Below are 23596 nucleotides of genomic sequence, written 5' to 3' on the forward strand. Positions count from 1 at the left end.
TTATTCTGGGTGGAAATAGTAACATAGTTACGACATTAAATGCGTTTATGTAAACATTTTTAGCGAGAAATGTGCATTTCACTTTCATAATGTTCGCTCGTTGAATGTGAAGGATGTTTGGTTTGATAGTTATGACGAAGAGGGAACGCTCCATTCACTTGCATGGACAGCGTCTCTGGTTGCTAAGCAACCTCAACGTCTTGGCGGACTATCTGCTGATCAACACTACGAATGCTGGAAACACACCAGACACACCATGTGAAGTTATTTAACCCGATTATTGTTATTTATATCCAAGATTATTTAATCTAACCCGATCTAAACTCTATCATGCACCCAAACACGGCGGCGTTTGGGTTTCCTACCTTGGACTCCTAAATCCAGCGCAGCCACAGGCGCGTTGGCGCGTTGAACCATTTTTGTGACACACAATGATCAAGCGTCAAGTTAGACACGTTAAACGCGTTTGGTGTGGCCGTAGCATTATGCGGTTTCACCCAAAAAAATCGGCTTCGTATGGTATTTCACAAGTCTCTGGTTGTCAAAGACTGGGTACAGGGGTTCTTGTAGTTTTCTAATATAGAGGGCCACTTAATTTTAATTTATTTATATTTTATTTGGTCATTGTTGTTTAGTTCTGGTCATTGTTTTAATTCTGCCATGGATATGTTACTTAAATTTCAAATAATACTTGGATTTTTGTCTAAAATAAATACTTGATTCTTGACTCTTCTCTCTCTGTGTCCCTCTTACACGTACACAGATACAATCACAAACACATGGAGCTGTTTTGTCTATGGGACAGTATTTATTTGCATTATGTCTGTAAATAGATCGATATCGAATCGAATCGTGGATCGAATCGGATCGTGACCTTATGAATCGGATCGATCCAGGAAATTCGGATCGATTCCCAGCCCTAGTGTTTGCCTTGGAGACTGTGAGCGCGACCACGACCCCTCCCACTCCGTCCTTCCGAACGTGCCGTGTGCAAAGACGCCTCATTCCCGCCCCCGCCGCCCCCTCACAACACAACAAACATGGAGGATACCGGTAAAGAAAACGAGACGGCGGCGGGAGACAAAATTGTTTTGAAGAGGAGAAACAACGGCTCCAGATTATTTTGTTAAGAAGATGAAAAACTGTTCCCTTTTTTTTTTAACATGTTCATTCAATTCTGTTGAAAATAACGATACAAAATCCCATGTTGCAGTCATACTGACCTATGTCTTAATAAAAGTGCTTGCAACATCTCACATGTGGCTTTTGACTTAGAAAAAAAAAACATCTAATCCACTCTATAGAAAATATCGAGATATATTCTATAGAGTGATTATCGGCCGCACCGATATATCGGGCCGATATTTAACATTTTGGGGATATCGGCCATACTTTCCATAAATTCCCACCGATAAGTTCATATAATTTTCACAACCAATTTTGCAGCCGTTTCGTTCTGAACGCGCCTTCCGCTCTTGCCACTTGGAATTCATGAGCCTTGCCAAGTTGCCCCGCCCGTCACAGCATCTGATTTGTTTGGCACACGGAATACAACCAATCAACACGCAAGGCTGCAAGCGGGGCGGAGTGCCTTCACGCTCCCTGTGACTCGTGAGCGGTTTCTAGACGGCCAAGTGGGGCTAAGGACGGTGCTGCGAATACAACTTAAAGCAGAGAAAACACATTTCCTTCGAGGTAAGCATATACGAAGCAATATCCCCTGCAATATGTCACAAACACACCAACGTTGCAGAAGCACGGCACCACAAGGTGTTTATTAATTTGTGAAACCGATCCATTTGATCTGTGTAATAACGACACAAACCTTAGCTCACGCAAGGACAACCAGAATGACAGCGAATACTCCTCACTGAAAAGGTTGTACATAGAGCAGTCTCAACATGGTGTATAGTCCTACTACAGTTATTGTTAAAACCCCACATGGAAACGTGAACGTGTCTGTAGTTCTACACGAAAGGTGGACTGAAAGCCATGGTCAATGAAGACCAAATAAAACGTGTTTGTGTTTGTTCCCGAGACGAACCATTTAGAGCCTGCTAGCTACTTGATAGCCTGTTAGCTACTTTATAGCCTGCCTGAGTAAGAGCCAGCATAGAGGGTCGAGTATCTGCAGCCAGAGCCTTATATACATTCCCATTTACGGCTCTGGTGAGAGCCTTGTTCCCTAACAAGTTACCCAGCACGGTAGAACCAACGGTGATTGGTCGCAATGTCCCTCAAATTAAGTTAAATAGAATTAAGTTTTGGTCAGTCGCTGCGTTTCAAACTGGTGTAACATCTTGTTACGGGTAGACAGACAGGCTAGCAGTAGCTAGCAGCAAGTAGCTACAGAGATACGACAGCATCTCTGGTAGCTAATTTTGGCTTGCGCTAACTAACTTGGTGTTAGGTAAACAACTTCATGAACACTACGCTACGCGACTCAGGCCCTAAAGGCACATTGTACGTTCAGTCTATTAGTTTCTTTATTGTGCGTTCCCAGGCCCTTTGACCATTTAATCACGCCTGGTGTGATCTCAAAGTGCTGGCATTTGATGTGCGCTAGGTACAATGATCCAAATACTTCTTTGTAATTCGCCTTTATTTGTGACATGAAAACATTATACCTGAATGCTTTCGTTTCACCTCGCCACCCAGAGGCAGACAGCAGCCCAGCACAGCCACTAGACGTAAAATAAACTCTTGAATCAGGAGGTGGTTATACGTGCTGTAGTTTGCATTTTTTTTTTTTACTTTAAGTAAACTACTAGTGCCGTATATTTACAGAAATATACAGTCTTATCTATATGATTTTGACTATTTTTATATAGAGATATACTATAAATTATTTACAATTTATATGTACAATTATTATGTTTTTTTTTTTACAATGTCTGAAAATAGATTTAGTTTGTATCAAATATTTATTTTCTAAATATGTCTGTATTAGATTGCAACTGCTTATGCTATTATTCTATGTTAAGTTATTCTAAGTTAAGTTCGGCTTTATTTTACCAATGCTGCTGGCAGCTCCCTGTACTTAAAATGTTTACTATTAAAAACACTTAATGGAAGTTCGAGTCAGTGTGTGCCATTTTTAATTTATTTGTGAATTTTTTCTTCTATTTATCGGTTGCACATATCGGTTATCGGCCTCCCATTTTCATAAATATCGGTATCGGTATCGGCCCTGAAAAAAAACATATCGGTCGGGCCCTAATATCGTATATCGCCATTCAGCCAAAAAATATCGGGATATCATATTTTGCCCATATCGGGCAGCCCTAAGTCCGACTATGATTGGATTTTTAAGAGCCACGCATAGACTTTAGTCTGACTAAAATCGGTTTTCTATAGTCAGTCGGATTAAGACAGGATATATATATACAGACAGACAGACAGACAGACAGACAGACAGACAGACAGACAGACAGATATATATATATATATATATATATGAAAGGTTCCACACACCGTGGGGTTAGACTGAGCTTAACCCTCGGATAGTTGAAAAATATTGGATGCGCACGTAAGCTACGGAGAGGGTCTCCGACAGGCTCTCCAGCTACGGAGAGGGCTCTCCATGTCTACGTACGGCACTTTAACATGCAAACGCATTTGAAAGGGCACCATCCAGGTATTATTATCACCGTTGCTGTGAGAAAAAAAACAAGCTATGCAATCCCAGCTCACAACACTATTTCAAAAATTTCCCCATTAACTATGAACCGTACCTTCCTGTGACTTCATAACCGAGGTACGAACCGAACCGTGACTTTTGTGTACCGTTACTCCACTACATATATGGAGTGTTAATGTGATTTTATTTATACCTAGTGTTCTGAAATAATTAATGCATAATAATCAAATAATTTAATAAAGCAGTCAAACTTGGGTTTTCTTCAGAGTATAATAGTGCCATTAAAATGTATAATCGCTGCATCCCTATGAGACCAAAATGAAATGGGCAAATGGGCTTTAGATCGTGACTGCATTCCCAACTTCATGTTTTATCACACAAACGCACATCACTGAAAACACTCGATATCTTCGTTCCTTTTAAGATGCTCTGGAAAATAAGCACTTAAAGACTCCTTCTTTATGCCCAAGTAAAATATAATCAGCACAAACATGCAACCATTTGGCAGATAGGGGCAGGAAGAACAGAGATTTCTATCTTTCCTTCTCCCAGTAAACTCGGCCCACATGAGGGTAGGCTTGGCAGTGGCATGTCGGGCCCTGGGGGGGGAACACATTTGTCCCCTTAGCAGAGCACCGTGGGCTTGTTCCTGCTTGTACCAACACGGGTTGCCATGCCAACTAGACAAAAGGAGGGGAGCAACTACCAACGCATACTAGCCTGGCGATGTCATACTCATAATTCTAGTCAGAATATGAGTCTGAGACCGAACCATTGGGCTGTGATTATAGGGCGGAACCAAGAAGGAAAATGCCTCTTCGCTCAATTGGATAGACCTAAAACCAATAAGAGCAACGTAGTATGTGACGTATGTTGTGCGAAGCACAGCTATTCTCAACTAACTCAACTGAGCGCACGTTCGAAGAAGTAGAAAAAGAAGATGGACATAAACGATTTATGCCGGTTTTGTAAAAAGAATTTAAGGATACACAGACAAATTGGCAAGACGGTCAGCATTTTTGAGAAAAAAAGTAAAAGCGCTGAGCGCTCTTTGGTGACGTGGTTGATTACGTTAATGTGTATCATCTGTCCATCAACGTATAAAGCCCGCCCTTACAATTTGATTGGTCAGATCACTTTTTGATCTGACCAAATACCTCCCAACGAGCTCAATTCCAGACTGAATCTCCAGACCAAATATTTTGTGGGCGGAGTTCAGGCTGGTATCCAGGCTAAACGCATACTGCTCCACGTCAAGACAAACACACACACACACACACACACACAATCACACACACCTCATAAGAGACTTGCCTGCTAGCCTAGCGAACAGACAGACATGAAGTCTGACATTAAGGCCCTGTCCACACGGACGAAAACTATATTTTCCCCCCGTTTTCCTTGGCAGCGCTTCAGGAAATCATGGACTCATTGCAAAAACGCATCTAGCTGTAGAAACGCTGTAGTAAATATTCCAGGCCTATATGTGTTGCTGGTTCTGTACCAAAAAAAGAAGACGACGAGGCGGAGCATGCGCATCAAGCCTGCTCGCTGTATACAAACATACATTCGAGGAGGAGAAACGAAAGAAAAACAACAGCAGTTGTTAAACCTTGTTGATTGAGCAAAAAATACTTTTGAATGTACAGTAAGTAATTACATTTATCAAGAGGCTGTAATTAAAGATACAAAAAAATAACTAAATATGGCATTGCCCACCTGTTGGTAGGGGTGGGGGGGGGGCATTATTATTACTATTTGCCAGCATTACTATACTTATTACATACTGGAAAGCAAAGTCATACTGTGCAGACAAGATAAGTAGAAAAAGCCATATTCAAATCACCAGCCCCAGCCTAATGTTACCACAATAGTAATGCTTCTGATTCATCTGGGAAAATATGTTCATGCCCGCCAAATACACTTGATCTGGAACCAGATAGCTTGGAATTGAATGCATAGGCGCCGGAACCTATGGGGGGTTCCACTTTTCGAGAAAAAAAAGAAAAAATCTTTTTTGTAGCCTGTATTGATGAACTACTTTGTTTCTTAGTAATGTTTTGGCCTGATATTGTTACCATACAAACTAACAGCTTCGGCTCACCGCAACCTTATATTGATTGAGTCTAACTGTGCGTTCACACCAAACGCGAAATTTGTCACCCGTTCGCTTTGTCGCCGAAGTTTTGTCGCGCCACTGATCATAATCTGTCACTGTGCAAGTTTTGTCTAATTTGTCGCGCCACAACAAGATAACCACCATTGCATGTCTTTACCTTTTTAGTGGAAGAGGGAGAGACGTCGGAGGACCCGACGCAGTATATTCATAATATTGTAATGACCATGGAAGAGGCAGTGAATGAAGTATTGAATACAGTGATGTTGATAGGTTTTCAATGTATTGAGTCCCCGGGACCCACAGGTGGCGAGTTGGGTGGGTCCCTGAGAAATTCAATGGGTCCCGACTCCCCAGTTTAAAAAATGTGTTTCTTTTTTATTATTATTCTATTTCTTAAATTAAATTAATAGTGTTAAACTCCTTGATGGTGGTATGATATGGTTAGAGCTGGAGTACTCAACCGTTCATGTTTAACACTAGAAACGCCGGGCCATTTTTACTTACTCCTAGCGCCGCAAGAGGGGTCAAATGACCCCTAAGTCATTTTAATGAGGCTGTGCATTTGCACATAATGATCACTAGGTGGCGCCAATGAGCTATTACAGCGCGAGCGCCACATTTGTGTGTGCGTGTGTGTGTCACAAGCCTAGTCCTCACGATTTTGTCATAAATATACATATATTCAATCAGAAGGATTGCAAAAAAATCCTGTTTGATTTGCTCATTCGACATGAATGAGCACAGCAGCGAGCAGTGGAAACGTGGGTTTATTTACTATGAAGTTCGTATTTTTAATTGTTGAAATGAAATCAGCGGTGACGAGCTAGTTGTTTTGGTAGCGGCTAAATTAGCATGTCGCGATACTTTGTACAGGGGATCACGTCTGCGCCGAGTAGATGCGCAGAGGGTTGAAACAGCGCTTGTCCGATCTGCTCACATGAAGGTTTCTTTAGCCAGTTACTGTGATTAAACACGAGTTGTTTAATGTTCACTATGTATCGTTTTTCATGGGGAAAATGAGAAGCGTCCCCGGGACGCATAGATAGTGAGTTTAGTGCGTCCTTTCAGATTTTAATGCGTCAGGGACGCAGGACGCGTACCTAGCAACATCACTGGAATAGACAGATTTATTAGATAGGCCTACCTAATAAACCGTTGGAACACACAAGACCGGAAACATAGCAACGCCGGTAAACAAACCCCGAGAAGCCCAATCCCTATGAGAGCTCCCCGTGCTACGGCCATCCGGAGGCGCACAGAGCTTTTGGCCTTGATATTATATATACAAATATATTATATACTATTATATTATATATAGAGCTCCGGGAGTCACAAACGGCAACATTCACTTTCTCCTCCATGCTGCAGTTCACCCCGGACTGCACTGCTGCACCGAGTTTGACGGTTGAACGGTTTAAATATTTCAACTCGAGCGAATTTGGCGCGCCACAAATCCTTGTGAAAGCACTCGCCTGTGCACGTTGAAAGTGTGGCGCGACAAATCAAAACGTGTTGCCAGTTTTCTCACGCGAAAAATTCGCCCGATACACGTCTATACCATCTAACTACCACAGACCATTCACTTCTTGTTTACTTCATATCTTGTAGCTCATGGCTGCCCAATTTGGGGCACTTGGGCAAAACTTACACCGCGATCGACTATGTTTGGCCCTTGCCTTGCCAACTGTATAAAAAAATAATCTGACTCACCTACATGATATTCTCACTTTGTCAGTTAGTCAGCTGGAGCCTGATATCGAGAGACTTATAAAAACCAAAGACAGGCTTAAAGTCTCTGACTGATAGGCCTACTTGGGGCAGAATGTGTAGGCCTCGGCCTCCGATGTGTCACCTTGGAGTAAGTTCTGGTCTGTATAATTAATGGGCTCATGTTTTGTCCCATGTTACTTTGCCTATTGTATCTTTATATTTGAAGATGTAGGCCCAAGGCCTAGTAATGTTCCATGTCTGTCTTCAAATATTTCATAGTGCTCAATTATTTTTTCTAATTTAAAGAAGTCAGATTGATTTTCAGTAAATTTTTTAACAAAAATGTGCAGCATAATAAACACTCATTCATTATTCAAAATGACTTTGTGATAGTGTTTAGTTTGCCCTAATTCATATTTAACTTTATGTGCTACAGATTCAAATTTGTCCCCCATCTGGGAAGAATTTGGGCAGCCCTGTTGTAGCTAGTGTGTCAATGATAGCATCGCCACGTCATGGCCGCAGGCTGCTAACACCCAGGAGGATGGCGCCCCACCCCCCCCCCCCCCCGTACTGATAGTAGTCCTGAGTATTACTGAGACAAAAAAGGGTTCAGCCGTAGACACAGTATGAAGGAAGTTTCTCACAATCTGCTGAACCCAAGGTTGCCTACGTCAAAGCAGGGCAACTTTCGCATTCATGCTGTAACCACTAAGAGAGTAAACAAAGGGAAACTTAGACACACTGCTAACCTCACAAATCTCATATCTATTGCCTCCAAACCAAAAACAACCTTAAAGCCTATCAACAGCACCATCAGGATGGCTCTACTTAATGTGAGGTCTCTTAATAACAAATCATTTTTAGTTAATGATTTTATTAACACTTCTAAACTGGATTTTATGTTTTTAACTGAAACATGGCTAGAACAAAATAACAGTGCAACCGTTCTGATAGAGACAGCTCCTCCCGACTTTTTTGATGCATGTAGATCTGGAAAAAGAGGTGGAGGGGTTGCTGCTATATTTAAAAATGTATTTCAGGGGAAACAGATGTTATTTGGTGATTTCCATCGTTTGAATACCTTAGTGCTGTATTGAAATGCTCCCCCAGAGTTCTCCTATTAATTATTTCGGGCCACCCACATATTCTGCAAATTTTTTCGATGACCTCACAGAATTATTGTCTAGCATCTCCACAGAATTTGACTGTCTAGTTATAACTGGTGACTTGAATGACAAGTGTGCAAAAAAACTTTTTACCATTTTGGACACATTTGAACTGTCTCAACATGTGAAAGAGGCTACTCATTGTAAGGGGCACACTCTAGACCTGGTTATCACAAAGGGCCTCAATGTTTCTGATCTCTCTGTGACTGATCCTTCCTTGTCTGACCACTTTTGTGTTTTCTTTAACATATCTTTTATTCCCGACATACAGACAAAATCAAACAGTCAAAAAACGGTATATCAATGAAGATTCTAATGTACTTTTTTAAAAAGGCCATCTCCTTGCTACCACCTCTAAACCCATGTTCTGCTGATGATCTTGTAGAAAACTTTAATTTGAAAATTTTGAAAGTCATATATGTCATTGCACCTTATAAGGTTAAAACGATTTCTGGAAAGCAAAAGGCACCCTGGAGAAAAGCTGCTTCTGTAACAGCACAGAAAAAAGAATGCAGGAAGGTTGAACGCATCTGGCGTAAAACAAAACTTCATATTCACCATGATATCTATAAAGAGAGCCTCCGTGCCTACAATTTAGACTTAAAAAATGCTAGAGAAACATTTTTCTCCAATATCATTAAAACCAACACTAATAATGCAAAAACCCTATTTGCAACTGTTGACAGACTGACCAACCCCCCAACAGAAATTCCACCTGATCTCCATTCCAAGCAGAAATGCAATGAGTTTGCAGCTTTTTATATTGATAAAATTGAAGGTATCAGACGCGCCATCAATATCTCCACGTCAAACAAAAATGTTGGACTACCACCCTGTTCAGGCAAAAATTACGTGGCAAGGATGGCATGCTTTGATGATATAGACTCTCAAAATCTTGTGGAAACTGTGACACAACTAAAGCCATCCACCTGTTGCCTTGATACTATACCTACCAACCTCTTTAAGAATGTTTTCGACTGCCTAGCAGTAGACATATTGCAGATAGTTAACAACTCTCTCCAGTCAGGCAAGTTCCCAAAAGCTTTGAAAACTGCAGTTATTAAACCCCTTTTAAAAAAGCGGAGCCTAGATGCCTCTATTATTAACAACTACAGACCAATATCAAATCTACCCTTCATAAGTAAAATCATTGAGAAAGTTGTCCTCCAGCAACTAAATCACTTCCTGGCATCAACTGGTTGCTATGACACCTTCCAATCAGGATTTCGACCCCTGCACAGCACTGAGGCCGCCCTTATTAAAGTTTTAAACGACATCCGTCTTAACACAGACTCTGGCAAAACCTCAATACTAATGCTACTTGACCTCAGTGCTCCATTCGACACTGTAGACCATACATTACTTCTGGAAAGGTTAGAAAACTGGGTGGGGCTTTCAGGCACTGTCTTAAATTGGTTCAGGTCCTACCTACAAAATAGGAACTACTTTGTTTCCATTGGCGACTTTGTATCAGAATCAACCAACGTGACATGTGGAGTCCCACAAGGTTCGATCTTAGGACCCTCTTTATTCAATATCTACATGCTCCCACTAGGGCAAATCATGCAAAATAACAATATTGACCATCATTGCTATGCTGATGACACGCAAATCTATGTATCACTATCACCAAATGACTATCGGCCCATAGATCTGCTGTGCCAGTGCATTGAGCAAGTGAAGGAATGGATGTGCCGAAATTTCCTTCAACTAAATGAGGACAAAACAGAGATAATTGTATTTGGTTCTAAAACGGAAAGGCTTAAAGTAACCCAACACCTTCACTCTCTGTCCCTGAAAACCTCAATCAAAGCCAGAAATCTAGGGGTTATCATGGATTCAGATTTACATTTTGACAGTCACATCAAATCAGTTACAAAATCGGCATATTATCACCTTAAAAATGTAGCAAGACTTAGAGGGCTCATGTCCACCGAAGACTTACAAAAACTTGTACATGCCTTTATCACTAGTAAGCTTGATTACTGCAATGGTCTCCTCACAGGTCTCCCAAAACAAACTCTGAGGAAGCTTCAGCTTGTTCAGAATGCTGCTGCTAGAGTTCTAACAAAGACCAAAAAATTTGATCATATTACACCAATTCTGAAATCGTTACATTGGCTTCCTGTAGGTCAGAGAATTGATTTTAAAATCATGTTGCTAACCTATAAATCCCTACATGGTTTAGGCCCAAAATATTTAACTGATATGCCTCCACTACATCAGCCTTCTAGACCACTAAGATCCTCTGAGACCAATCTGTTAATTATCCCCAGAGTAAACACAAAACATGGGAAAGCAGGATTTAGTTACTATGCAACAAATAGCTGGAATAAACTCCCACAGGATTTAAGACTTGCCCCAACTCTGAGCACCTTTAAAACAAGACTGAAGACTTTTATGTTTGCTATAGCTTTCTGCTAAAATCTTAAATACATTGCACTTTCTAAAAAGCTTTTTTAACTTTGCCTTTATTTTCTATTTTAATACTAAAATGCCTTTTTCTATTTTACCCATTTCTTTGCATATGTTTTTCTTTTACTTATCTATTATTTTATTTTATTGTATGACAATGTTTATATGTGAAGCACTTTGAGTCTGCCTTGTGTATGAAAAGTGCTATATAAATGAAGTTGCCTTGCCTTGCCTTGCCTAGTGTTTGCATTCATGGAGGAGATGCAGCGGAGAGTGGAGGTTGAGGAACACAGCCAGCTGTTGACCCCAAACATCGTATCAGAACCATTAAAGAGAACATTACCAGGACAATTGGTGCTGTTTGGAGCTTCAGGTGAGGTTTGGAAGATCGGCAATCAAACATTTGCCCCATAAATGACTTAAGATGTACTGTATGCTCACAACAATAGAAAACACAGAGGAGCACTCCTAGGTGTTGATTTAACAGCTCCTATATGCTCCTCTTGCTCCAGACAGAGCTGGTCAGAAGGAAATACGACGCAACGCTCCAGATATGTCCTTACTAGGCCTCATGACGCTTTCCATTGGAGGAAAAGAGGAATGTTTTTTTTGCTCTTCAACCATGGCCAATGAGAACAGGAAAGAAGATGGTGGAGGAGGAGGAAGAACTTTGTGGAGAAGGTAAACGGCTTTTTGGGCCTTAACCATTTGCTTAACTTGAAAGGATACAAGAGACTTTCTGGTCCTTCTGAGAAAACATGAAGTTCTAAAGGAGCAGGAATTACAACAACCTCATTAAATGCTGTGTTTCCTTCTCATACCTTCCCTACATTGGTTTCTTGTGACAACACGTCCAGGATGACCAGCAGAACCAAGAAATAGAGGGATCTGGCGCGTGCGTGCTTGCGTGTGTATTACAGGGCACAGGATTCAAAAGGATGGTTTTAGCTAAAGTATGATGAATTCATATAATCAAAACTCTTTTAAGCGGGCCTGAACTCAGAAAGATGAGCCAGGAGCTGATTGAGCTCTGTTCTGTCTGATTGTCATGTTAGGTTTGGGCTGTCGGGTGCCATGGCTCCAGATAGCCCATTTACTTTCACATGCAAGGACGAGGCAGTTAAACATCAGTAAATACATTCAATCAATGTGTTTAAATCCACCTGGAAGCCTACCTGGTTGTTGGGAAGCTGTTGTGATGAGGTCGAGGGTGGGCTGAGGGGGTGGCCCCTGGTCATGGCAGCTCCCCCCGAGGCCCCCGTCGACGCCCTCCTGGGCTGAGCCTGCGTGGAGAGGGGGGGCTTGGCCTCGCTGGTGGGGCTGCTGCTGCCTCTACTCCCTTCAGTCTCAAGGACTGCGTCCCAGGGGTCCCCAGCAGAGTCCCCTGCTGCAGTCACCCTCCCCCCGGCCGTCTCCTCTGACTCGTCTCTGCGTCTGGTGAGCGGGTCGAGGTCCAGCCACTCGAAGTGGCTGACCGTAGTGGGTTCCTCGGCAGCGGCAGGATGGGCTGGTGATAGGGCAGGGCCTGGGGCCGAGTCTACATCCATGCTGGCCAATCGGCCGTTTTTCAGGTACTCCGAAGTGCTGGCGATCTTGTCAAAAAGTCTGGCCATCACCGGGTCGACTGGGGGCTGCTGGTAGACGAGTGGAGCGGCGGTCTGGATGGGGGTGAAGCCCATGAAGGAAGGCTGGGGGGCCGTCAGGCCCATGAAGGGGGACATCCCCGGGGGGAAGCCGTTCTGGAAGGAGACCGGTTTGGGAAAGGGGGCGGAGGGGAACAAGGGGGCTTGCTGGTTGGTGGGAGTGGAGACACCAGAGCCGGATGTCGTGGATATAACAGGGGTCCACGGGCCAGTCTGGAATGGAGAGTGACTACAGGCATGGCCCCCCGGGTAGGAGGCGCTGAGGTTGAAGCCCAGCAACGAGGAGGGACGGGTCGCCTTGCTGCTGCTAGTCCCAAAGTTATCATCCAGGAGGAGCTTCTCAAGCTCCTCATTGGTCAATTTTTCCACGTCAATATCGCTGAACTTGTCGCTCCCCGCTGGTTTCTTGGTCTCCGGGAAGACGATGAGGTCTCTTTCTGGTCTGGTGGATGATTGAGGTGGAGTAGTGATAGATGAGGCCATAAGTCTATGAGAAGAAGAGGATGGGGCGGAAGAAGACAAGCGAGAGGACGCTGAAAGAGAGTGCTGCTTCTCCTTCTGACACTTTGCCATCGCTTCCTCCTCCATTCTGAGGGCTTCTTCTTTACCCACAATCCCCTTTGGCTGGGGTACATCAAGCTTGAATCCATTTCCACTTGAAGTCTGGGCCATTATGTCAACTCAAATTGGCCATTAACAGGGCTTCAGGAAGGCTGTTGTGGCTCGAATCCTGGAGGACAATACATTAAACACCTTCAACAAGAGGAGCAGAATGTTCAAATATGACATTAATCTCATACACAGTTAGGAGGTTAAATGTTTTAATAACTATCCAATGCCTGATTTAATAGATTTTTGTTTAATCTATTGTATATTAGGGTAAGCTTGTTCACCAACAACAAAAAATGGTAAATGGACTGAATTTATAGCGGGCTTTTCTAACAAGTGGCCACTCAAAGCGCTAGACAATAATGCCTAACATTCACGCATTCATACACGGACAGCGGTGTCAGCCATGCAAGGCGACAGCCAGCTCGTCAGGAGCAGTTAGGGTGAGTTGTCTGGCTAACTGACACCTCGACACTCATGAATCGACAACCAACCGTTTTAGTTTTTTTTGGCCCCGCGGCTGCAGCAGTTGCGGCAGGGCTCCAGAGTGCGACCTATTAGGTTGCATATGCGACCTAATTTCTTAAGGTGTGAGTTAAAATTGAATGAGGTCGCTCCGGTGCTACTTGCAGGAGGACGATTGAAAAAAAAAAATCGTTTTTGTTTTTTTTCTTTCTCTCCCCACTCCCGCGGTTGTGGTTGATAATAAAATCGTACTTTCTGGCTCATTCCTACGAGTCCACTACTCTCTCTCGCTCCCTGTCTCTGCCTGCCTGTCTGTCTGCACCTTTTACAGTCTATGGTCTGCACAATACACGTGCACAGATTTGCTGCGCACGCAGCACGCACAAAAAAGTAAACAAAGCAGATACAATATGAAGTAGGGCTGTCAAAATTGCTCAAAAATGACATTCGAATGTTCGTTTGGAAAAAAATCACGAATTCGAACTATTCGAATATCTGGTTGCCTATTTTACGCAGTTGCCGTCAATATGTCAATAATGCGACAAAACCATGGTTCAAATTAGCGGGATATATATATATCCTATAAACAGCCCAGTAACGTGGAGGCCTAATCATGAAAAGCCACAACTTTGTATCGCTTGCATTTCACAACCACACCGGCAAGCGCGCAAACTATAGTAATCTGAAGAAGACGCCCGCTTCTGAATGTTACAAAGTATGCTAGTGGTAACGTTCCTTGCTTTGCTTACCAAGTTACCATTTATCGAGAAGGCCTATTAAAATCGATAAAGAAAGATATGCATGTCGCCTACGTCTTCCACCATGCCAGCGAAAGGGCACTTCGCACTACGCACCGTTCGGATTCATGAAAAAAAAGCGGTCTCGGACTTTGCCGAGAACATTGCGTTATAGCAGCTTACACCAGCCAGACTACTAGCTCCCTGAGCTCTACTTCGGATGCTTATTGAATGTCATAGCCGAGCTGGAATACCTATATCCAAGTACGGAAACCCCGAGGGGATAAAATACATTCGCTCTTCACAATACTAGTCTGTTACACTTGTACCGCGGGAGTGTTTTTTCACATTCGAATATTATGAGGGACATCGCGAACAGACAGAGGCTCATTCACAAAGCAGATAGAGGCGCTTGTACCGCGGGAGTGTTTTTTCACATTCGAATATTAATTTTCACGTTCGAATTCGCGTTTTTGGATACATTTCGAACGAATATTCGAACTTCGAATATTCGTTGACAGCCCTAATATGAAGCGGTCGATAGTCGATTATTTTAAGAAAAAAAATGTGCCAGAGGAAACAAATGAGGCTGTTGTTTAGAGGGTGCAAAGGTTCACGGGTTTCCTGTGATTCGTACGGATCAACCCTCACGGTTCGGTACGCAAGTGATCCGCGGATCGGCTGATAAAAAAAGCAGTTGTTTTTTAACCGGAAACCGGAACCGGAAGCGGTCATATTTATGTTTGGTTGTAGTCTTTTCGCTCGGTTCTCCGTATCAACAGTAGGGCAAGAACCGAGCGAAATGACCCTTGCAATGAGCAATGAGTCTTCCAACTGAAATCAATGGATTTACAACATGCCAAATAAAACACGACAAAAACTGTATTTCGCTACCATACTTGATGAAAAAAAAAAGAAGATGAGGATGTCTGCATTGTCTTGGGAGAGTGTAGTCTCTAAACTCTCCCCAGGCAATGCAGACATCCTGAATTTAAAGTTGTAAATCCAGAGTTAGGGATTATTTACTATCCATGTTAAAAAGAAGGAATAATGCCTCAGATTGCAATTTTTTTTAAATATTGACTATGCTTAAAGGAAGCAGGATTATTACCAAATTTGTAACTTTATTTTGTTTTTACACATTTGAAGATTTTATTTAAAGTCACATTTGTCTCGTTATCTTTTTTGCTGTTGTTGATCCGAAAATGATCCGACCCGTGACTCAAAAACCGTGACACGATCCGAACCGTGAGTTTTCTGATCCATTGCACCCCTACTGTTGTTGGTGGTGGTGGAGAAGGGTTAGCAGAGGAAGCGACAAGAATCTCAGATTCTTCTTCTGAAGACGACAGTGACAGGTTGGCGAAAAAGGTTCTACACAATTCAAAGTTCAGTCATTAAAATTACACAACGAAAGCCAAAAGCACAAGACGTGCAGGGACCGCTGCATCACACGAAGCTCCCAGCCCCTCCCCACCTCATTTAATAGGATAGATGAGAGCAATTGCTCGGCGGAGAATGAAGAAATGATCATCAAGTTTAACACCGCCTATAACATCACTAAAGAGGAACTCCCGTTCACAAAAAAAAAAATATGGTGCTACCTATTTGTTTTGGTGCTACTAAATGAAAAGCTAGGAGGCACCAGTGTCACCTGTGAAAAAGTTAGCCCTGAGTTGCGGAGCTCAAAGGATCTGCGCTTTCCTTTAAGACAGCTCCCCGCCCGTCATGTTTCAAATGCCGTGCTCAGGAGCACACCGATATTGCATTTTTTAATAGAAAGTTAATAGAAATGATCTTAAACAAAATATCACAGAGCATAGAGCAGAATTGGCAAAAAGTGTTGCACTCTGGGTTGCGCACTCTGCACAACCCAGTCAGTAAAAAAGTGAACGTCACAGTCACGTACGACTCCGTAGTCAACGCTGTCCAAGCATCGTTGGTGATGGCAACTTTCTCAACCAAGGACGGGATCTCACGGAGGGAGCCTGCTGCTTCGCTGTACATTTTCTCCAGCCGCACAGTTATAGTTTGGTGTCATGGCACAGTGTAATCTGGCTTGCGGAACCCCTTCCACTGGACTACGATTATGGGCAGCATATCTCCGGATATCATTTTTAATTGGTTATTTTTAAAACAAAACTGTGTTGCAACGTTTTCAACAGATCCTTTAAGAAGTTTATACATGCTTTTCATTGCCCCACAAGACAATGAAAAGTATCGATTATTCATCACAAAAGCCAACGATGGGTCTGTTAGCAACATTTACGAAGTGTTATTTTGTCTCACCAGTGAGAAATAATAGAAACAGGCCGATATAATGTCTTAATGTTATTAAATTGCACCACACATGCTAATTGCAGTAAGATGTAGGTCAGGCAGCCTAAATCAGCAAGTGGGGCTCACTGCAGAGCCCACCTGTCTGGACCTAGTCCAGCTCCACCTCTCTGGACCTAGTCCAGCTCCACCTCTCTGGAAGTCCATCTAATTGGTTCTACACTGGCAGAGCAACCCGGTTATGGTTAGGGTTTAAGGTTAGGTTTAGGTTTGGGTTATCTTAGGTTTAGGGTAGGGGCGTACGTACGGTATAAACGGTATAGAAAGTACACCGGAGTGAAGTTGCGCTACGGTATGGATTTTGACGTTACCGTCAGACAGGTGTGACCAGTAGACAGTGTTGTGTGTAACGAGTTACAAAGTAAGTAACACGATAATACAGTAAGGCAAATACTTTCTCATGTAAAAAGTTAAGTTACGCGCAACCACTGAAAATATGGTAATGCAACATCGTTTTTTTCAATTCAGCGCAACGTTACTTTTCCCAGAGACGGATCAAAATGTCGATAGAAAGGGCTTTAAAGAGATGGTCAAAACACTCGATCCCAGGTACACTTTACCTGCCCGCACACACTTCAGCCAAATTGAGACGGCAAAACTATACGCCAAGGTCCCCGAACAAGTGGAGAAAGAAATCCATTCTATTACACATGGGTTTTTCAGAGATGGAAGTAACTTGAGAAAAGATTTTGCATTTTTTTTTCATGCAGTTTTGCTGCCTAAGTATTTTACCCCTTGAGAAGCATTTATATCGTATTTAGAAGATACAATTAACACACTGTGATATAATATCGTTACCGTCTATGCCTCAAATCATACCGTGATATACATTTTAGTCCATACCGTACAGCCCTAGTTTAGGGGTTAGGGGTTAAAGGTTTTATCAGCGATGTTGGGTGACGTCACTTCTGTTGGTATTTGCAACGAGATCCCAAATAAACAGAGCCAGATCACCCCTCCCTTCCATGTTTCGTTCATCCAGTAAAAACTATCATGAACGCAGCGCAAAGCCCCACAACATCCTGCCTACAGAGACACGTTTTTTTGACGGCTTGCTTATGGGGCAGGCAGCTCGCAGATCGTGAAGATCAGATGAATGTGATCCTTCAAGGCTTCATGTTTCTGCCTAGAATCGCTGATACAACCTTTAAGGATGGGGATATGTGTTATACTCCAATAAAAGATCTCATTCAACTTGTTTAGTCCATATATTTATAGCTCTCCAGAGCATAACATTACAGCTTGACCACAACAGCAGGAAAGTCACATTTTGTAAATAAAAAAATAAAGATCGAAAAAGATATAACAGTATATTTTTAATGAGGCACATTGTATTGCAATATTTCTCCACGATAGCTCGTCGTTTTTGATTGAAGGTGGACAGCTCAGTGGTGCTACACGATACCAAAATTATGGCTTTGACAAGGTACCTGCCCGAAAATACCTCAATACTCGATACCACGATGAAATCTAAAATATCTGGAAAGAGATGAATAATGGTCCAGCTCGGTCTCACTATGGTTTAACTTTCAGCAGCTTGGACCTTTCCTTCTTTTTTTCAAATTATGTTAATAAATTAATTCTACAGAGCAAGTATGGGCATAATCTCTTCCGTTTGTTAACATAATTGCTTTTGCTTAACAAGCCACTTTTCTGTACAATATACATTTTTGAACAGTGAACATATTAATGACTGACTTACACATACAATTAAAATATAATTTTCTCCTCTTTATTAAAAACAAAACAAAACATGCCACTACATGCAGTGTTTCAGCTAGAAGAAATTGGTGCCGGTCATGTGACCGGGAAGGTTTCATTTTACCGGTCAAATTGGATAAAAATCAGATATTTTCCGTGTATATTGCACTTAAAAAAATGGATAGGCAGGCTAAAGAAGAAGAAGTGTGTGATCATATTTTGATTCGCCATGGTTGTTAAATACCGGTACTCCGCAAAGCTTGCCGCCGGCTTTCACTAGCTTGCCGCCGTTTAGGTCATAAACCAACGGTAGTCTATAGCGATCAATTTGAGCGAGTGGACGAAATGTAACAACTTATTTATTTTATCACATAGGCTACGCTACAATCAAAACCCTCATTGTTTTACATGAATTGGCTAAACAAATGACCACTGTAGCATATTTAAACACAATTCAAATGAACACATTCAAAAGTATTTCTGCTCAATTTAAAGGGTAATTCCGGTGTAAAATGGATTTGGGATATGTTTTGTATGATAACGAGTTGAAACGTTCGTTTTGGAGCACAAAAACCGCATATAGACGCTTTCTTCAGTTGGCTGTTTTTAGCCGATTCTATCAAAACGCTATAAACTTGGAACAATGGGGGCAGTGGTTATGGTAAAAACTAAATCAGTATTTTAAACCATTTAAAAGGCTTAAAGTAGCCTGACATTTCTTTGGTAGCATAATAAGGGTGTTCACATATGAAACGAGGCATTGAGAACTTTGTAAGTGTACAGATTGTTTATTAAAAGGAAATTTTATACACACAATACCATCAGCAGATCACCCGTCGACGCCAATTTGTTTTTAAGACTCGATAAGTAGATTGGCGAACACAGAGCTTGCGTGTTGCTGACGGCTGTCACAAGCTCTGTGTTCGTCATCTACCTCGGGCCAGCCCTAGTAAAAAGGCAGAAGAAACTACCGAACATTTCTTTTTTGATGATGTGAGAAAAAGAGCCGGGTGCGCTTCATCAAAAGAGAGATTAAGAAAGAGCCGCGCAACTGTTAACAACAAAATACCAAATAGAACGAAAAAAATATGCGCACACTTAATGCAGCAAGCACGTCGGCAGTGTGGAAGCATTTTAAAGTTTTGGAAAACGAAGAAAATAAGGCAGTTTGCAGACATTGTTCCGCTGAACTTTCTAGAGGGGGAATGTCTGCGAAGACTTTCAGCACATCAAGCTTGCCATCACCTGAAATCAAAACACCTCGGACAACATGCATGCCCTGTACTACGAACCTTGATTTGTGGGTTAGCGAGTTATGTTGCGCTCAAAACCTAGGTTAGCTGGGACACGAAAGTCTATCTCTTTTAGCGTCACTGTAACACAATGGTGACTTATGCCCTCAACCAAACCTGGTCGGGAGCAGGTTTTCAGCTAAGTCTATCGGGTTAGATCGGTGTGTGCAGCTTCTTAGCCCCTCCTTTGACAATGGCGTCACCATTAGGGGTGTGACCACGTGTACACGTGTAACAGGTTAGTAAATCATAACTGTTTAGGAAAAATCAGTAAACGAAAACCGAAAAAAATAAAAAATAAAGATTAAATCAAAAATAACGCATACTATTTATTTAGCGATTAATAAAGCTACAAATGTTCCACTTGGACATCATTAAGGAGCTAATAAATGCACGCGATAAATGTTGGGTAACTGAACACCGGGCATTAGGCTACACGGTAGGGCTGTAACGATACGCGTATCGAAACCGAAATCGCGACACTCAAAGTAGGGCTGGGCGATATGGACCAAAAGTCATATCTCGATATCTTCAAGCAGAATATCGATATAAGATAAATATCGATGCTCCGTGCGCAGATTTGATATTACTATTTCTACCGTTCGGAATTGGATACAGTTTGATGGTTGAATAAACCGTGGACTAGACACTGCCTCCGCCTCGTATTAGAGAACATTATAATATATAACATCACGGCGAAAAGCTTTGTGCGCCTCCGAAATATTATGAACCGTAACGACTGCGTGGGGGGGGCGGACATGACATGCTATTTTATGTATTCTTTAATATAGGTATTAGTGGGCAACTAACACAGTATTCAAAGACGTTCCCGAAATTCTGCCGTGCAGCCACGGTACCATGCGCTGTTTACAGTGGTTGTATGCAATGGCGAGGCGCACATAGCCTTCAGCCGTGTTCTGTAAATATTCTAGAACACACGGGAGGCATGTCGCAGTTCATGTACTTCAGCGAGTCAAAGCCAAAGTTCCTTTCCCCCAATTCCTTCTCAACCATGGCTCAGATAACCCCCAATACAGTCTCGTTGTGGAAATACAAGAGACGTCAACGAACCGACAAGAAACACTTGCGTTACATTGTGCGTGTTCTAGGGCTGTCAAAATTGCTCAAAAATGACATTTGAATGTTTGTTTGGAAAAAAAATCACGAATTCGAACTATTCGACTATCTGGTTGCCTATTTTACGCAGTTGTTGTCAATATGTCAATAATGCGACAAAACTATGGTTGAAATTAGTGGGATATATATATGTCCTATAAACAGCCCAGTAACGTGGAGGCCTAATCATGAAAAGCCACAACTTTGTATCGCTTGCATTTCACCACCACACCTGCAAGCGCGCAAACTATAGTAATCTGAAGAAGACGCCCGCTTCTGAATGTTACAAAGTATGCTAGTAGTAACGTTCCTTGCTTTGCTTACCATTTATCGAGAAGGCCTATTAAAATCGATAAAGAAAAAAATGCATGTCGCCTACGTCTTCCACCATGCCAGCGAAAGGGCCAGCACTACGCACCGTTCGGATTCATGAAAAAAAAGCTGTCTCGGACTTTGCCGAGAACATTGCGTTATAGCAGCTTTCACCAGCCAGACTACTAGCTCCCTGAGCTCTACTTCGGATGCTTATTGAATGGCATAGCCGAGCTGGAATACCTATATCCAAGTACGGAAACCCCGAGGGGATAAAATACATTCGCTCTTCACAATACTAGTCTGTTACACTTGTACCGCGGGAGTGTTTTTTCACATTCGAATATTATGAGGGACATCGCGAACAGACAGAGGCTCATTCACAAAGCAGATAGAGGCGCTTGTACCGCGGGAGTGTTTTTTCACATTCGAATATTAATTTTCACGTTCGAATTCGCGTTTTTGGATACATTTCGAACGAATATTCGAACTTCGAATATTCGTTGACAGCCCTAGTGTTCACACACACATGTGGCGCTCGCACGGTCGTGTCTCATTGGCGGGCCAACGTCTCTGGGCGGGCCAGGCAGAGTAAGGGGAGGAGCTTAGATGCTTTGTGACACACCAAGACATTCCAAATCAGCGCGCTTGAGCCTCTGTTTTTTCAAAGGCGAGCAGAACAGCTAGTGCTCGTTTTACACCAAACGCAAGTTTTAGCCACTGGGGGACCATAGGCAGGCTAGGGGAACTCATATTTACGTTAGAAAACCTCATAAAGTGAGATTTTCATGTCATGGGACCTTTAATGTTTTATGTTTGGGTCTCGCGGAGTGAGAAACCTTGAAGTTACTGTGGAGTTACCGTTATTACTTACCTACCGTTACGATTTACAATTAATATTCCTACCGTTCAGAATTGAATACAGTTTGATGGTTGAATAAACCGAGGACTAGACACTGCCTCCGCCTCGTATTTGAGAACATTATATAATATCACGGCCAAAAGCTGTGTGCACCTCCGGAATATTATGGACAGAATTGCAACCCTTTGGTTGCGACAGTTTTTAAGCACACTCCACAAATTATGTGATTTTGTAATTCGTCAGACAACTTATATCCAAACCATTTCCATACTATGGAGCCGTTGGTCTTTCGCTTGCAAACAAGCTCCTCGGAGCTGCATGCGCAGGCGGACTCCATAGCTGTGTTCGAAATCGTTCCCTATCACGGATATAGTGCACTATATAGGGTGCTCGCCATTTTGTAGTGGTGTTCGAATTCTCAGTGGTTAATTTCATGCACAATATAGTGCACTTAAAATACCCAATGAATAGTGAATGATTTCAAACACGGCTCATGTTTCAAAAAGTGACGCAAGTCAGTGGGGGGGGGGGGGGGGGGGGGGGGGGGGGGGGCAGGCAGAGACTGTGTGTGTGAGCCGGAGGCAGAGCGGGAGAGACATAAGCAGAGTTACGAAATAGCAGGCGGCAGGCGCGGTTCGAAACTGGTGTTATTTGGAACAAATGTGCTGTAATTTCAACGCAAATTAAATTATATCGATATTGACGATATGGTCTCGTTTCATATCGCGTTTGAAAAAATATCGATATATCTTAAATATCGATATATCGCCCAGCCCTAACTCAAAGCCACGAACCTGTCTCGCGGTGTGAGAAGGCAGAAGCGCGATATGCCCTTTCTAACTCTCCGGTCAAAATGTCAGATTGAAATTTGCTAATAATTGTCGAAATAATAGTCTGCTGACAGCGCCCCCTCCTATGCCGTAAGTATGCAACGAGATGCCCTCTCTGTGATGACCGCTCTCCGTGGCTACGGAGGATTGCATTTCTCCACAGCCGTCGAAGTCCTCATATGCGATATGAACGACATTTATCCAGAGTGGGCGAAAGGCAAAAAATTGCCTCTGTGATCCTGTCTCCATTGTTTTGTTTGATTTGACTGGCAGTTTGTCTGCTTATATTTGCTATTAAATGTAACATAAAGTTAATTGGTAGATAAGTGTTGTTTAAATAAAATGCTTTTTAAATTTAAAAAAATCGTGGGATGTATCAACCGTGGCTCAAAAATCGTGATACAAACCGAATCGTGAGTTTCTGTATCGTTTAGGCCTGCAGCGGATTCGAAATGCATCCGAATCCGTTCGGTTCGTTTACCACAGTTCGGAGCATTCTTGAGATCCGCGGATTTCGGTTTCATGAGGGCATTGCCTTGTGTAGCGTATTTTGCCTACTGTAGCCTACGTCCGATACAAAAGGGTGTTTAGGACCCAGCGGAATGCATTCTCTCCAGTGCTGCCCGAGCCAATGAGACT

At 42.5% G+C, this 23596-nt stretch overlaps 1 protein-coding gene across 1 annotated transcript in view; it reads right to left on the reverse strand.

Moving 5' to 3' along the window:
* The window catches only part of pik3c2a (phosphatidylinositol-4-phosphate 3-kinase, catalytic subunit type 2 alpha), a 72791-nt gene that overhangs the window by 45029 nt on the left and 4166 nt on the right, over positions 1 to 23596 (reverse strand). Inside the window, 1 exon segment of the mRNA XM_030366179.1 lies at positions 12229 to 13449. Within this exon segment, the coding sequence (XP_030222039.1) occupies positions 12229 to 13179 (951 nt within the window). The 5' untranslated portion in view covers positions 13180 to 13449.

The sequence above is a fragment of the Gadus morhua genome, chromosome 9 (genome assembly GCF_902167405.1).
Source record: "Gadus morhua chromosome 9, gadMor3.0, whole genome shotgun sequence".
In the NCBI taxonomy this organism is placed as follows: Eukaryota; Metazoa; Chordata; class Actinopteri; order Gadiformes; family Gadidae; genus Gadus; species Gadus morhua.